The 16,385-nt window shown below is 32.7% G+C and overlaps 1 protein-coding gene across 2 annotated transcripts in view; it reads left to right on the plus strand.

Moving 5' to 3' along the window:
- Positions 1-16,385, plus strand: part of CNOT6L (CCR4-NOT transcription complex subunit 6 like) — a 76,569-nt gene that overhangs the window by 22,489 nt on the left and 37,695 nt on the right. Inside the window, exons 1-2 of one of the 2 annotated variants that reach the window (XM_074274617.1) lie at positions 7,657-7,842; positions 15,945-16,066. In XM_074274617.1, coding sequence (XP_074130718.1) covers positions 15,955-16,066 — 112 coding nt within the window. In that variant the 5' untranslated portion in view covers positions 7,657-7,842; positions 15,945-15,954. Of the gene's footprint in view, positions 1-7,656; positions 7,843-15,944; positions 16,067-16,385 lie in introns of those variants that run through there. The other variant, XM_074274618.1, reaches the window with a different exon arrangement.

A 16,385-nucleotide genomic window follows, 5' to 3' on the forward strand; every position in this document is an offset into this window, starting at 1 on the left:
GTATTAAAGTAGAATCAAGCAATGTTTGGTACCTTGTGTTAAAATATCATTAAATTCATTATTGTTAGTTTTCTATACATGTGATATTTCTATTCCCATAAGAAAATTATATATCTTAAGCTTTTTATTCTCTAAATTAAAAAGCGAATTATATATACAACAAAGTATTGAAGTTTAGAAAGGAGAAAAGTGTTTAGGATAATTAGATATGGTATTAGTATAGTTGATTTAAAAGATCCTCTCCCACTCTAAAATTATTTCCAGGTATTCTGAGCAATCTGCTCATTATTTCTTCAGCACCTTGGTATTCCATCACAATCAGATATAACAACTTGTTCAGCCATTCCCCAATTGGACAACCCCTCAATTTCCAATTCTTTGCCACCACTAAAAGAGCTGCTATAACTTTTTGTACACATAGATTCTTTCTCTTTTTTAAAAGCTTTTTATTTTAAAAATAAATGCATAGTTTTCAATATTCACTCTTGTAAAACTTTGTGATTCAAATTTTTTCCCCCTTCCACCTCCTCCCTTAGCAAGTAATCCAATATAATATGTTACATGTGTGTAATTCTTTTATACATATTTCTACAATTATGCTTAACAAGAAAAATCATATCAAAAAAGGAACAAAAATTGAGAGAAAACAAAGAAACCAAGCAAAGAATAACAAGGTGAAATTATTATGTTGTGATCCCCAATTCCCACAGTCCTCTCTCTGGATGCAGATGACTCTCTTCATCACAAGTCCATTGGAATTGGCCTGAATCACCTCATTGTTGAAAAGAGTCAGGTCCTGGGGGCGGCTAGGTGGTGCAGTGGATAGAGCACCAGCCTTGAATTCAGGAGGACCCGAGTTCAAATTTGGTCTCAGACACTTAATACTTCCTAGCTGTGTGACCCTGGGCAAGTCACTTAACCCCAGCATGGGGGGGGGGGGGAAGAGAAGAGTCAGGTCCCTCAGAATTGATAGTCATATAATTTTGTTGTGTTCAATGTTCTGGTTCTACCTGCTTCACTTAATATTAGTTCTTGTAAGTCTCTCCAGGCCTTTCTGAAATCATCCTGTGATCCTTTCTTATAGAACAATAATATTCCATTACATTCATATACCATAACTTATTCAGCCAATCCCCCACCTGATGGTTATCCATTCAGTTCAAAAAGGGGTGCTGCAAACATTTTTGTATATGTGGGTCCTTTTCCATTTTTTTAATGATATTTTTGGGATATACACCCAGTAGTGTGACTGCTGGATCAAAGGATATGCAGAATTTAATAGCCCTTTGGGCATAGTTCCAAATTCTCCAGAATGGTTGGATCCATTCACAACTCCACCAGTTTTCCCACATCCCCTCCAACATTGCCATTATCGTTTCCTGTCATCTTTAGCTAATCTGAGAGGTGTGTAGTGGTATCTCAGAGTTACCTTAATTTGCATTTCTCTGGATCAATATTGATGAACCTTTTCATATGACCTAAAATGGTTTTAATTTCATCTGAAAATTGTCTTTTCATAGCCAATTATCAATTGGAGAATGGCTTAAATTCTTGTAAATTTTAATTCTCTATATATTTTAGAAATGAGGCCTTTATCAGAATCATAACTCTTTTCAAACTTTGTATTGTGATTGGAGGTCCTTGCCCCACTGCAGGTCCCAAGCTCTGCTGGTCCAGTGAAAAGCCAGTATTTGGCCAGTATTCCTCCAAGAATTGATACAGAGATCCAGGATTGCAACCCAGATACAAGTATAGGCAGTGCAAAAGTATCACCTTCATTGCTAGCAAACCTACAAATCTCCTTATCACCTACTGTTAGATTCCCTAATCTACCCAGCTTGGTCTGAGGTAGAAACTACCACTGCTACTACTTATTCTTTCTCCTTGAGGCCCACTCCGGTCTCCCAGGCCAGTTTGTGCTGTTTCAGTTTATGCTGGACTACAGACCCCTGCACTCCCAACCTTCATCCTACCTACCCTTGGGTATCCTCTAAGGGCTCTGCTCTTCAGAACTCCTTTATAATCATTATTTAATGGTTTGGGGGGAGGGAGTGGGGAAGAGCCCAGTAAAATTCTTGCCTATACTCTACCAACCTGGCTCCCCAACTTTAAAATTCTAGTCTTGTTTTATATGGTAGGATCAAAACAAAACAAATTCATATTTTCATTTCAAACAAATCATATCTTTGTGGAATTATAAGGATTGACCCTGAAAATAGTCTTAGTGTTTCATATATATGGCTTAATCTGTGAATTCAACTATATGAACTTAAGTTCTCTACTTTTGGGTATATTCCTGTACACTAGTGATATTTTGTCTGTCCTATGAATTCAAATACGTGAGCCCATGAAATATAATAGCTCTGACCTATTTTAAGTTCTTACCTTAGGTGTTGGGTCTCTCACCTGGAATACTGATCCCTGTGTGTGTTTTAAAATCCTGGCTTAGTAAATAACTGTTTTCTTAACTAATTTCTTAATAAATGACTAAAATAAAAATAACTAACTAAATAAATAACTAATAACTAATAGTAATTAAACTAATAGTAAGTAAATAACTAAGTTCTTAATGTTCTTTTCTTTGGGGGGGGTTAATATATATTTTGTTTTCCTCTGATAGCTGTCATCAGTACCTTCTTGAATGTTATAATGGAAGGAGCAATGGACGGAGCAATGGACTTAGATGGCCCAAATCAACCCTCTGATCCTGAGTGTCCTCATCTATCAAATACAGAATTATAATACTTCTAATATATTTAACACAGACTTCTTGTGAAAAAGCAAATTGTAACTCTTGGGGAAAATGAGATGCTATTAAGATGTTTAAACTCATAAACAGCTTAGAGTAGGATAGATGAGAACTATAGAACACACACAGATTGCCAAAAAGATGTTAGTGATAAGAACCCTATCTTTAAAAAGTTAACACTTAGAAACTGAGGATAGTATCTTTTGTTTAAAAATAAAATAGAGATGATAGCCACTTATCAAGCCCTAAGGAATCTTTTTTAATTTATAAGCATGTTTTGGATTCATAGAAAACTCTGACTGTGTTAATTACTCTAAAAAGTGAAAGATCAATAACTGCTGATCAATATTCCCATTTTCCTGTGTACAGTATTTTTTTTTTATTGTAGGTTTATTTTTAATATATATTGTTTTATAAATCATGTTGGGAGAGAAAAATCAGAGCAAAAGGAAAAAAAAACATGGGAGAGATAAATAAACAAAAAGAAGTGAACATAGCATGTGTTGTTTTATGTCAAGTCTCCCGAGATATTTTTCTGGATGCAGATGGCATATTCTGTCCAGAGTTTATTGGGATTGCTTTGAATCATTGAACCACTGAGGAGAACCCAAGTCTTTCATAGTTGATCATCACACATTCTTGCTGTTATTGTGTACGATGTATTCCTGATTCTGCTTGTTTTGCTCAGCATCAAGTTATTTAAATCTTTTTCTATAATTATTTCTATAATTTTCTATATTTCTATATTCTATATTTCTATTTTCTATATTTCTATATTCTATATTCTATAGAATATATTTTTATATAGAATATTTTTTATATTTCTATTTTCTATAATTCTATAATTATAAGTTATTTAAATCTTTTCCTATAATTAACATGTTCATCATTTTTTATAGGACAATGTTACTTTACCTTCATGTACCACAACTTGTGCAGCTATTCTTTAGTTGATGGGCATACACTCATTTTCTGATTCTTTACTAAAACAAAAAGAGCTGCCACAAACATTTTTGCACATGTGAGACCTTTTCCCTCCTTTATAATTTAATTGGGCTATGTACAATATTTTAATGACATCCTTGCTTTAAGGTATTAGACATGAAAAGGCAAAATTCTACAAGAATTACATTCTACATTGTGTATTTTACAAATACACATTTAAATACACCTTTCCCATTAAATAACTGAGACATATCAAGAATACAAGATTCTTGTGTTTTAAAACACCATTTGATTGAACAGAGCAATATGTATATAGGCAAAATTTAGGCCCAGAATTGAGGTATCTTAAATGGCCTTTAGGAAATTGCAAAGTTCTTTTAGTGACCCAGAACTTTTTCAAAAATTAGCTTATATTTTTAATACTAATAATCTTCCAGTGGCAGCTAGATTGTGTATAGCAGATTGAACAATGGATTTGGAGCTTGCTTCCAAACTGAGTTCAAATCCTGCCTGAGACACTGTGTAGTGCATTAATCTAGGCAAATCACTTAACCTCTCAGCCTCAAGTTTCTTTAAAATTGAAATATTGTTCCTATTCGACAACATTGTTTTGTGAATCATAACACAATGTCAGCTGCTATTATTATTAGTAGTACTTTAAATATATTTTAGTAGTCTTGAAACACTATTGTCTCTAAAAACTTAAAGTTGAGAATTACCCTATGTACAAGATTGCACAATATTGGTTGAGTGGGAAGGGCCGGGCATCCTTATTTAGAGAAATCTTGATTTCTTTGTCATTAGTGTCATGTCTAAATTCCTATTGATAGAATAATGTTAACATAATTATCTGTTTTAGTGGCATTTAATCTTTTTAAAAAAATTTTATTTTAAGGTGATACCTATATTTTTATGTTGGTGAAAACTAACATAAAGGTTGCCACCTTGGATGCTACATGTTTTAATTTTATTGGTGTATGAAAATGATTTCCTAGTGCTATATTGTAGCTTGTAGTGCTGTAGTGTTCTTAAGAGTTTCCCAAGCATTAATTATGCTGTATCCTCTGGAGTATTTCAGAAGTGATTTATTAAAGCTTCTATTATACAGTATTTAGTCACATTATCCAAAGGCATTTTTTTCCTGGTTGTGAATTGTGAGACATTGCGTCCTCTCCTGGCCCATCCTCCCCCCAAATAGTTCTTTTTCTTGTGATAGTTTTTTAAAAAAAAATTATAAATCAGTTTAGATTGGAATATTGAGCTTGGCAAAATGAAATTTAAAGTACTTCAGAGAACAGGTAAGATAGATCTGGGCACTGGAAGTGATAGAAGAAAAATCTTTAGTTAGGCTAATGGTGAGTTTTCATACCCAGGGTAAAGGTAAAGAGATAGTAAGAAACTATCTCAGTGCCCTGCTTTGAGGTCCCTTGTAATAGCTATATTTTTAGTGATCATTGAAAGACTCAGAAGGGGAGGTGATGCAGGATTTGTGAAAAGTTAGTATCTTATTCAAAGAAGGAAAGAAAATCAAGCCTGCAAAATCATAGGCGCTTAGTAAGCCTGATTCAAATTCCTTTCAATTGCCTAATAAGCATTTAGGGAAAAGTAGTGGTGTAAGTGGTTTTTACTTATTTCTATAAAGTAGAAGGTGATGTCTTGCTATGAGGGAAGGGAGGAGTGGAGGCACTTAAGAGTGATAAGGTAATTAGAAATATTTAGAATAGCTGCTATGTAGAATATTTAGAATAGCTACCCTATGTAGAGTGTGAGAGTCTTAATAAAAGTTATATTGCAGTAAGGATCCATTTGAGATTAGAATAAAAATTTGCTGCAAATCCTGTGGGTAGTTGTCTCTCTAAAGCAATGATTCATCAAGAATAGGAGGCAGAAGAGGTTGGGAGTAAACAGTTTGATGTTTGGAAAAGTGTAATTCAAGTTCTTTGCAGTTGACAATGTGGGGTTAAATGTTCCATTTCTAAGACACTTCTAAGGTATCATGTCACACCTATCAGAATGATTAACATGACAGAAATGGTATGTTGAAGGAATGTGGAAAAACTGGGACAAAGTATTACATCTCTTCTGCTATAGTTTTGGGAATTTATTATTTAGGTGAAGTTGGTCACTTTCTCTTTTAAAATGACGTTACCTTCCAATTCTTCCCTGTTTCATTTTAACCTTTCGTCCCCAGTCTCTGTGGAAAATCTTATGTTTTTATGTTTGTTTTCCTTTGAGTCTTTTCTGGCAGTTATTATAAAATTATTTTTTCTACTTAAAATTAAAAGAAACAACTGTTATATCTTTTGTTTAGATATGGCTAGTATTTCAGTATTCCCTCCACATCCCAGAGTGTATTATATTATATATATATATGCAATACATAAGAATACATAGTTATATGCAATATATTACATATATACAATATATATGCATTGTTAGATATAATAAAGAATAGTTTTTAAAAGGAAAAAGAGGGGGAAATGACAATAAACTCTATTCTTGAAGCTTTGTGTTTATTCTCATTTGTTTTTTGATGTCTTGTTTATAATTTCTTGCAATTCTCTATTTTGTGGGTGATTTTTCATAACATTGTTCTAATCATCTAATGCTTCTGTAGTGCTATTATTTCCTAGTATCAGTATTCCAGGAATTACTAGATTTAGAATATTTGATGTTGATTGGGGTTTTATTTAGTTTATTCATCTCTCTAGCTGTAATTCCTGAATTACACTAGGATAGGCTATGCCTATCTATTTGGCTTTGCCCAGGTACACTTAATTTCCTGGACTGATTTCCATTTTCTTTGGTTAGGCCCCTAAAATATTTGAATTTTAGAATGTTGCATTACATTTTCTGGGTGATTCATAGGCTATTGTAGGATATTTTGTTCTCTTTATCAGTTTTCAGGATTGAATTCTAACAGTAGTCACTTGCTTTTTTAAAAATCTCCTTATGTAATCACATCAAGAATAGTGGGATCCCATAACATACCACTTGGGAAGAATGCTGGAATCTTACACTGGAAACTGGGTTTAGAAATAGGAAAAAGACTGTTCAAGCCTTGGCCTAAAAAGAAAGTTTTGCAGGAACTCCAGGAGGTTCCCCGTTTTCCATTCAGAATCTTTCCACTATAAGGAGATCGTGCACATAAGGACAAAAAGAGCAGTCACACTTATGATGTGTTACTCTTCAATCATGTCAACTTGAATCCTTTCACCTGGTTTTACTTTTAATCATGTCTTACTCAAAACTACTTGTTATTCTATACACAAATACCAAGAATAAAGTTAAACTTTTAAGTCCCCTTACCTCCATTTTAGACTCTGATACAGAAAACTGATTTCTAGTGAAAAAATCCATAGTGAAACTGACCTATAGCAAAATTCCAAGCACTATATAAATATTAAACGCATATGATTCTCATGTCAATTTTAGTAGATATGTACCATGAAACACTTGGTTCTAAGAGCCATTTGAAGAAGGGGGGTGGGGAGGAAGCATTATCTTAGCTACAAAGGAGTTCTTTACTTTGTGAAAGGCACACAGGCTAACTAAAAGGGGTCTAATGGGAGATGAGAGTGAAGAGACATCACTTAATAGAGGCTGGAAGGGAGAGGGGAAACAATGATGGGGTGTAGACAGACAGGAGTTAAGGACTATCCTAAGGGAAAACAAGATTGCATGTGTATTATGTCTACAAGAAGTGCATGTGGGAATCCAGGGACAAGGATATGTTAGTACATAGTAATGAGGGTATTTTCCTCACAAAGGCAAGAGAGCTCTTGTGCAGGAGAAGGGAAAGTCCCGCAATCAAAGGGTCCTTGAAACTAAAAAATACTGATTATTTGAGTCCAAGATAGCAGCCCTGACTTTTGAATAACAAACCAGACATCCTTGAAGGATAGGATAAAGATATCAAGCCTAGCTCCCTTTTACACACATTCTCCAAGGCTATGCTGCATCAATCACAGTAGCTACATTCTTAAGATGACTACATCATTTCCAAGGCTGGGTTGTCTGGGGTTTATTACAGCATATTGGGGTCTCTATTATTGTGGTTTCCAGGCTACATCATTTCCAAGGGTTATACTACATGCTACATCATTATTATACCTATTTAATAGTTGAGTAAACAGAGACAATCGGAGGTAAGTAACTTGTCAAAGGTAAGCAAGGATCTGAGGTTGTTTTTGAATTTAGTACTTCTAATTATAAGCTCAAGGAACTCTCTGCTGTACTGCTTGGTAACTAAAGCCCTACTGAAAATGCAGGCTTGACTTTTTAGACTTTCAAAAATTTAAGAAGGACTTTTCTGACATGCAAATCTCTGTTCAAGTCTGTTTTTGCAAAATGCTGTTGAAATAATAGCTTTGTAGAAAATAGATTTGCATGTCTCTTGATTTATGTTTTATGATCTGAGTCTGCTGAGTTAGAAGTTTGATTTATCAAAGAGATTCTTTGATTGCTTCAGTCTCTTAAATTGTCAGCTAGAGTAGCTTTCATGATTGAGTTGCTTTAATTACATTATATATGTTGGGCAAGAAGTGTGTGTGGGGGCGGGGATTTGGGGATAGTGTCTATAGAGACTGGTTTTAACTTTGCTTATGCTTTCATTAAGTGGGTTTGTGGAAAAGGTCATTACTTTTCCTCTCTTACATGTCTCAGTTTCTTTATTCATGAAAAAGAATGTCTGATCTTCTGAAATTCCATTCACCTCTGAAATTCTGTTTTACTAAATATGTTAGGTAACCTTCCTTCCCTCCCCCCCAGCAGAATATAAGGCTTTAAATGTGTGTGTGTGTGTGTGTGTGTGTGTGTGTGTGTGTGTGTGTGTGTGTGTGTGTGTTGGTAATGATATTGCAACTCAGAATTAGAGATTCTTATAATCTCAAAGATTTAAATTACCTAATTTCAGTTTAGTTAAATGAAATAATGTAGCCTGCTATAGATGACCACAATTTGTAGATGAACTCTATCATTGAATCCTAATATCTGTTTTTTGTCTACTTCTGGCCCATGCTTCTCTTTAATACTTGATCTCCAGCTCTGGATACACAAGTAAGATTCTATGTGACATTAGTTTTCTATGTCCCATTTTGAGTTGTGACAATCATTATTTTGTATTTCCTTTGTAGTGTGCTCTTAAACCTGTCCTTTAATACATATTTTCTGATATATATGTGAAAAAATGTTTTATAAAATCATCAGGAGACTACCTGGAATATATGAAGATTAAGTGAGGAAGAAGCTTGTGGGTCTTCTGTTTATGTAATGAACCATTCTTGATTAAAAAGATTAGAGCTTAGTAAAAATTTTGAAACCCAAGAGCAGAGAAATCTGGATATTCTGTCAATAAAAGGTTAAGAATAACCTTTGGAAGGAAGGGGGAGCAAAGCTAGTATGGAGTAAACAAACCAAAGAATTCCATTTAATTTTGAAAAAAATTAAACATTTTAAAAATATGGAATGTAAGGTTATTCGGATTTTGATGGAGGAAAATGTGGATGGAATGAATAATCTCATATCACTGGTACTTTAACTGATTAAAATCAACTTCCTCTCTCAGCAGAAAACTAGGAACAGATAAATCACTTATTGGCAGATTTCTAGTACTGAACAGATCTCCATATCCTTTGTAAAGAAAGCAGGGAATAGGGTAAAAAGTTACCAATTTATAAACACAGGAAATATTAAATGAAAAACAAAGATTATGAACAAGGAATGTACAAAATTAAACTACAGCAGTAAACCTGGATAGGAACATAGTAGAATCCAGCACCATGTTGTTGACACATTATGCATGAATTAAGGCAAATTTTGCAAAGTAGGTGTAGTTATAATCACAGACAAAAATAATATGTACACATACTATAAACATAACAGGAAAACAAAGTCAAAAGACAGTATAATGAATACCAAATATGTGTGCACATGTATGAGCACACATGTAGTCATAAGCATTTGTTGGGAAAACTGATAGAATTTCATGAATAGACAACAACTGTAATATAGTTTGAAACTCTTAAAGACATTAAAAAAGTTGATTTCCAAATTTTCTTCCTCTTACCTCTTCTTTCTCAAGACATTAAACAATTTAGTATCGGTTATATGTGCAATCATGTAAAACATTTAAGAAAAGTGTTTTAAGCACAGTTAAATCAGCAATATGTTAGTCTTGACAAGAATTTTATAAAACTTAGATATATGCTATATCTGTGGTAACTGAGAACAGAGGAGTAAATATATGCAATTCTTATTATTAATTAAATTATATACAATTCTTGGATACTAAACACACTAACACTTGGCATTGCCTTTTTGAAACAAGTAATAAAATCTCACTGGATAAAAAGGAAAACAAATAACCAATGTATAAATGAAAAGAATTTGCTGGCAGCAAAATATAGGAAATTTTATCTAGTTAATATGGAAGAAAAAAATTGAATTAATATTTTTGCAAATATAAAACAACTGCCTGTTATCAAAACAAAATTTAAACAAATCTCAAAAGAACATTTAGAACAACTTCAGACCAGATGGATTTGCAATTAAGTCTAATTTCTTTTTTAAAAGACGTTTGGAAAGTCAAGGAAAAATAGTATCCTAATAATCTCCTTTGAGACAGATATGGTCCTGATACTTAACGGGAGAGAATTCAAAGAGCTGTGTAAATTAATTTTCTGATGAATGTTGATACAAAATATTGAAGAAAATATTAGCAGCTGCATCACCATATAAAGAATTTGAGACATGTGTAGTCTTGTTAGGAAGACTATACACATCATTTATAACAATAAAAATGGTTTTTAGAAAAAAAAAAGGTTTTGTGAAAATAGAAATCAAAGTAACAAAAGGACAAATCTGGTAAGTAATAATATAGAAACACTGGTAAGCTTTCCAGTAAGATTGGGTATAGTAAGCATGTCCTTTGTTAATGTTCAATAATTAAGAGGAGTTTTAGAATATAAATTATAGTATGAGCACAGGCAATGAGAAAGCAAAAATTATCTGCCTTTTCCCCAGTGATTTGGTATAAAAGAATGTTAGAAAAGTGACCAAAGACAGTAAAGGAAAAAAAAGCCCACAGAACAGCAGCTTTTCTTATGCTTCTTAAAAATAGTAGATTTATTTTAGAGGAAATATTTGTGTTCACTTTTAAGACAAATTATATATATAATTAGAAAAAAACACTCGGGAATAGATAGGAAGATCTCAATTGGAATTGAATAGCTGTGCTGTGCTGATACAATACTACTACTTAAATTATTTTTCATATTCAGGTGCAATGAAAATAAAACAAGAAAAGAAATAATTTTATGGAACCAAGAGTTCTACCAAAGTCATCTAAAGCAATAAGAGGTCAATAATCTCAAGTTAAAATTTTTTTAGGGGGGAGGGGAAGTAAAAAAGAAAGGAGAATCTATCAGTGGTTGATAAACCTGAAGAACTCAATGGCTAGCTTATTTGATTAAAAATTGCCTGAAAAAATTGAAAGCAATTTGTTAAACATTTCTGTCTACATATTCATTAGGAATGTACTATGCTATTGATTTGTGACAAAGCTATTAAAAATCATTACAAGAAAAGCAAGGTAAATAAAATCTTTGTCACATATATAAATGTAGAAATAATTCTTAATCTTTAAAGGATAAATAAATGATAGTTGCATAAAAATGGAAATTTTGTGCACAAGAAAAAGTTCCTAACTAGGGGGAAATTGAATTTGGTCTGGTGACCAAGATACATAAGAGAATTGATTCATATAAGAACAATAGCCATTCTCAGTATAAATATTCAATTTTAAGCTATCACTCATCACAGGAAAAAGATGTCCAGAATTAATAATTATAACAAATTAAAACAATTCTTAGTTCTTCTTGTCATATTTGCAAAAGTTAGCAAAAAGAAAAAAGTTATTTAGATTCTAAAGGACCTAGAGACATACTGCTGAAGAACAAATTATTTTTAAAAAGCAGTTTGAGTCTATTTCTGGAAGTTAAACTATATGATACTCTTTGATCTAGTGATAACACCATTCCTAGGCACATATCAATATATATATATATATATATATATATATATATATATATATATAATCTCACATATATCAACAAATATATGAGAAGTAGGAAAGGGCCCTTTTGGACTAAAAATTGTATTATGGTTTGTCTTGAGGGGAAAATACCTCAACAAAAGAGAAAACAGATCATTGGATTGGGCAAGGAACTAAACAACTAGCAGGTCAAAACATCCTAATATGTACAAAAAGGATTTGGAAATAGTGTAGATGCTTATTAGTTGGGGGATAGTGTTAAGAAGTTAATGGTATATACACCTATTATTGAATAGACTTGTGCTACAATATGAAATGACAAAAAGGATGTGTCAGTGTGTCGAGAAGGGCCCTTGAAGATAATGATCATGTTTAGTTGCAAAAACGGTCTAATTGTCCTCACAAGGGCTGTTACTTGGACCAAGGATTAGGCTTGTATTGTTTAGGTTGGAGGTCAAGTCAATAGCAATGGGGAAAGACAAATTTAGTTCTGATTTTGGGGGAAAACTTCTTAAAACATTTAGATCTGTAGAAAAATAAGAGTCCCCAAAGGACTCCTTTAGAGATCTTCAGCAGAGTCTGGACAACTACTTGTTGGATATGAATTAGAGATTCCTTTTGTGGAAAGACTAGAGTAGATAGCCTCTGAGATTTATTCTCTTTATTCTGTGTCTCATGCCATGATTCTGTGATTTGTATGAAATGAGGCATCTCATTTTGGAACATAAAACAAAAACAGGTTATGTGATGACCACCACATCCTAAAGGAAAGCAATTCAAAAAGATCTGAGAAGTTTTGAGCAGTTATGGATTGGCTATATTTGTTACAAAGCAAGTCTTGATTATTTGGGAGGAGAATGGAATTGTAATGATATTCCTACCAGTTAAAAAGCACCAATGTAACATTGAAAATACAAAGAGAATAAAAGGAGGTCCCAAAAGGGGATATAGATAACAACATTAATGGTATTTACTACTGTATTTTAAATAAAAACAAGCTGTCATCTGCAGTACAGTTTTATATGCAGTTTTTTTTTCTGGTCTTTTTGAATAAGGAAATTTTCATTCATTGGTGTTATTAATGTTTTTGATAAAATGTTATGAATGAATTTCTAATTTACAATACAATTTTTTAAAGCCTGGTGCATTAGGATGCCTGCCTTTTTACAACAATGGTTTACAATGTGGTTTTTCTTTTTTTGCCATGTTTGTTAATTAATCTAGTAGGTATGAAGTGTTTGATCTTAAAATGATTTTCATTTAATCTTTTTTCTCTTAATTTGAAGTTTTACAAATGATTGTAGTTTTCTCAATGATTTCATATTTTGGGACCTTTTACATATTAGGATCATGACTATTATGTGTGTGTGTAAGTTTTTATATTATATTTATACTCATTCACTATCTGTCTTTAATAGCAGATATTACTGCAAAGATTTTTATCTTGTCATCTTAGAATACATAATATTTATTTAATGACATCTTTAAACCTAATTTCTACCAGTTGGCTTTCCACTTTTCCCTTCCTCTTTTTTTAATGTAGTGAATCCTTATTCTAGTCCTTGTTTATTAATGCTGTGCTATTTATCTCAATTGCTTCTATATCTATTCCACTTACTGTTTCTTTTTTATCAATTTTTTTCGATTGTATTTAACCCTTGTGACCTCATTGGGATTGGTTGGTTATTTTATTTGTTTTTTTGGCAAAGATCCTAGAGTAGTTTGCCATTTCTTTCTCTAACTCATTTTGCATATGAGGAAACTTAAGTGATCACAGTTAGTGTGAGGCCCCATTTGAACTTCAGACTCCGTAGTCATTCCATTTTAGTACCACCTAGCTTGCCCATATATTCTTACCATTATCAATTCATTTGTAATACAGTTTGAGATCTGCTATTTCTTTCTTTCCCTCTTTTCCCATTAATTCATATTTCTCCACTTGAAGTCTTCTTTATCATGGAATAGCAGACTTTTATGTTTATCATAAAAGGCCTGAGGAACTAAGAGTAAAAGTTATTAAATGACTTGCTGTAAGTACCTATATGGTCAATCACAGAACCAGTCCTGGGGCTCCGGATGACTAATCTAGTGCAATAGAACCTACAGTGCTGGTCTCCTTCCATTTCCTTATGTCTAATATGGAAAAAGTAATGTTTGCAGTCATGTTCTCACATGTTGATTGTGAGAAAAAAAACATATGAAGTCTTTATTTCATATTTTTTGCTTTTAAGATGATACACCTTTTTTTTTTTTTTTTTTTTAATTTTTATTTTTTGTTTTTTTAAATCTACCACACTTGGGCTCCAGTATTCTTTTCCCCAACTTTTCCCTTTATTCCTTTTACTGCTGTTTTCTAACCGAGTGGGGCTACTTATTGTTCCCCAAACTGGCATTTCGACTTTAGACCTTGGCATCCTAGGATTCCATGTTACTGAAGTTTTCTCTAATCATCGCTTTCTTACTCTGCTTTACCTTTTATATATGTTAAACAGTGTCCAGAGAAGCTAACCAACTTAAAGGGAGTGGCTATTTTTACATTCTTGTATTTGAATCAACACCAAGTTAAAAAGTATAGCTATATCTTGCTTTATAGTAGATGCATATTTTTAGTTTAGCAAACAGCAGATGTTTGAAATCTGTATTGTATTTGTATGTCTTTGGAAGTAGATCTGTTTTGTCATAATTTAATTCTTGTTGATAGCATGCATATCACTCAAGAGCTGTGCTTTATAATAGTTCACAAAACAATCTGAAAATTTTATCAATAACAGCATTTAAAAATATGCAGTTATGAGAAATGAGTTTCCTTTACATGGGGAAAAGAGAAGTGAATGAGCATTTTTATTGTCCCCAGTATGCCAAATATGCTGCAGCGGGTACAGTTATGGCAGATACAGTTTGGTTTCAGCATTTATCTATATTGGATGATGTTATAATTAGAATGAGAGTTTTAATCTGTAAACGAACCCCTATGAAGCAAAGATAGAGATCTGGCAAACTACTCCATTGGCCCTTTTAAGGAAAAGGTTGGAAACTACTCTTTTTTCCCTTAAATATTTCAGGAGATGACATGTTGAAATACTTGGCTGGATTGCTACTGTTTTCTTTGATTAATTGATAATATAAAAGATTAGCTTTGTTTTTGATAATTGTAGACGTCATTCATATAGCTATTCTGGAGCAACATAAAATTTACTGATGCTAATGCCCATATGGGGTACACTTTATGAGTTTTTTTTTTTTTTTTTTTTTTGGTAGGTGTAAGGATACACAAATGGCTAAGTAAACAGTAGTGTCTTTTGGTGTGTTGGCTTTTCAGTAGGCCTGGCATTTTTAGGTCATTCATCTTCATTTTTTAAAGATTCATCCAGTATAATTCATCAAACATTTGTATTTTTAAGGCATTGTATTAGGTAGAAAATTAATAAAATAGAACAAAATGCTTGCTTTGTTCTTTGTCTTATCATGTATGTGTGTTTGTAGCTTTTTTACAAAGGAGGAGAGATTAGGAGATTGGTGTCATAAAATCTTTCAAATAGCAGTTGCCACCTGATAGAAAAAATTGAGGAAAGCTAGGGATTCTAAAAGGTAGAGAAATATAGTAAGGTGAATATTGCAAGGACAGACAGAAAGGAGAGAGATGGAATACTGAGGTTAGAAGTTAAGCTCCAGTTTATTTGGAACATAAAGGGCATGAAGGGAAGTCATGTTCAGGAAAACTAGACTGGAGCCAGATTGTGGATTGTCGATACATAAAATAGTTACCTTTTTTGGTGGAACACGCATTTTTTTCATTCCAAGTCAGTTTTTTTATCTTGATAGCTGCTGTCGTCCTTTTGAATGGGGAATATCTTCACTCATTGGGTAGATTAAAAATTTTTTTTGGAAGGGGAGAACTAATTGTTGTCTTCCTCTTTGGCAGACCATTGTCACTACTTTGAAATCTCTGGCTCAGCAACTATAAAATTCTAGTTTGGCAAAAGCAGTATACATATCTTTGTATAAGAATTTATGGGCATGTGAAATGAATGTATTGCTTTAAAATGTTCCATATGCTTTACATATAGTGATTTCATTTCAATAGAATATAAAAATCACGTCAAAGACATTCCATTTCCTTTTTCTTCTATTAATACTTTGAGAAGAGAAGCATTTGTTTTATGGAATACATTGTAATAATCCCTTACTATTTTTCAGACTAACAGGGATGCCAAAAGAAAAATATGATCCCCCAGATCCTCGCAGAATTTATACCATCATGTCAGCAGAGGAGGTAGCCAACGGAAAGAAATCTCACTGGACAGAATTAGAAATCTCTGGTGAGTCAAATCTAAAGGATTAATAAAGCTTCCAAACATTGACACTTAAAGAAATAAGCATGTATATATTCACATAAATTCAACCAGAGGGACTATTTTATAGAAATTGTACTCTGAAATTTGTCTGGAATTGTCATTCTCTACCTTATAATTACTTTATAATTGGCTTTCAGCCTGTCATTTTTTGGAGCTAGAGTTCAATCTGAAATTCTTTGATGCCCAAATATTGTCTTTTCACAGTACTTTTGACATGTTTTTGTTTTTTATTTTTTTTTAAGAATTACTTGAATTTGTTCCCAAACAAAATGCTTCATGCCTC

Source organism: Sminthopsis crassicaudata, chromosome 6 (assembly GCF_048593235.1).
Source record: "Sminthopsis crassicaudata isolate SCR6 chromosome 6, ASM4859323v1, whole genome shotgun sequence".
NCBI classification, from domain to species: Eukaryota; Metazoa; Chordata; class Mammalia; order Dasyuromorphia; family Dasyuridae; genus Sminthopsis; species Sminthopsis crassicaudata.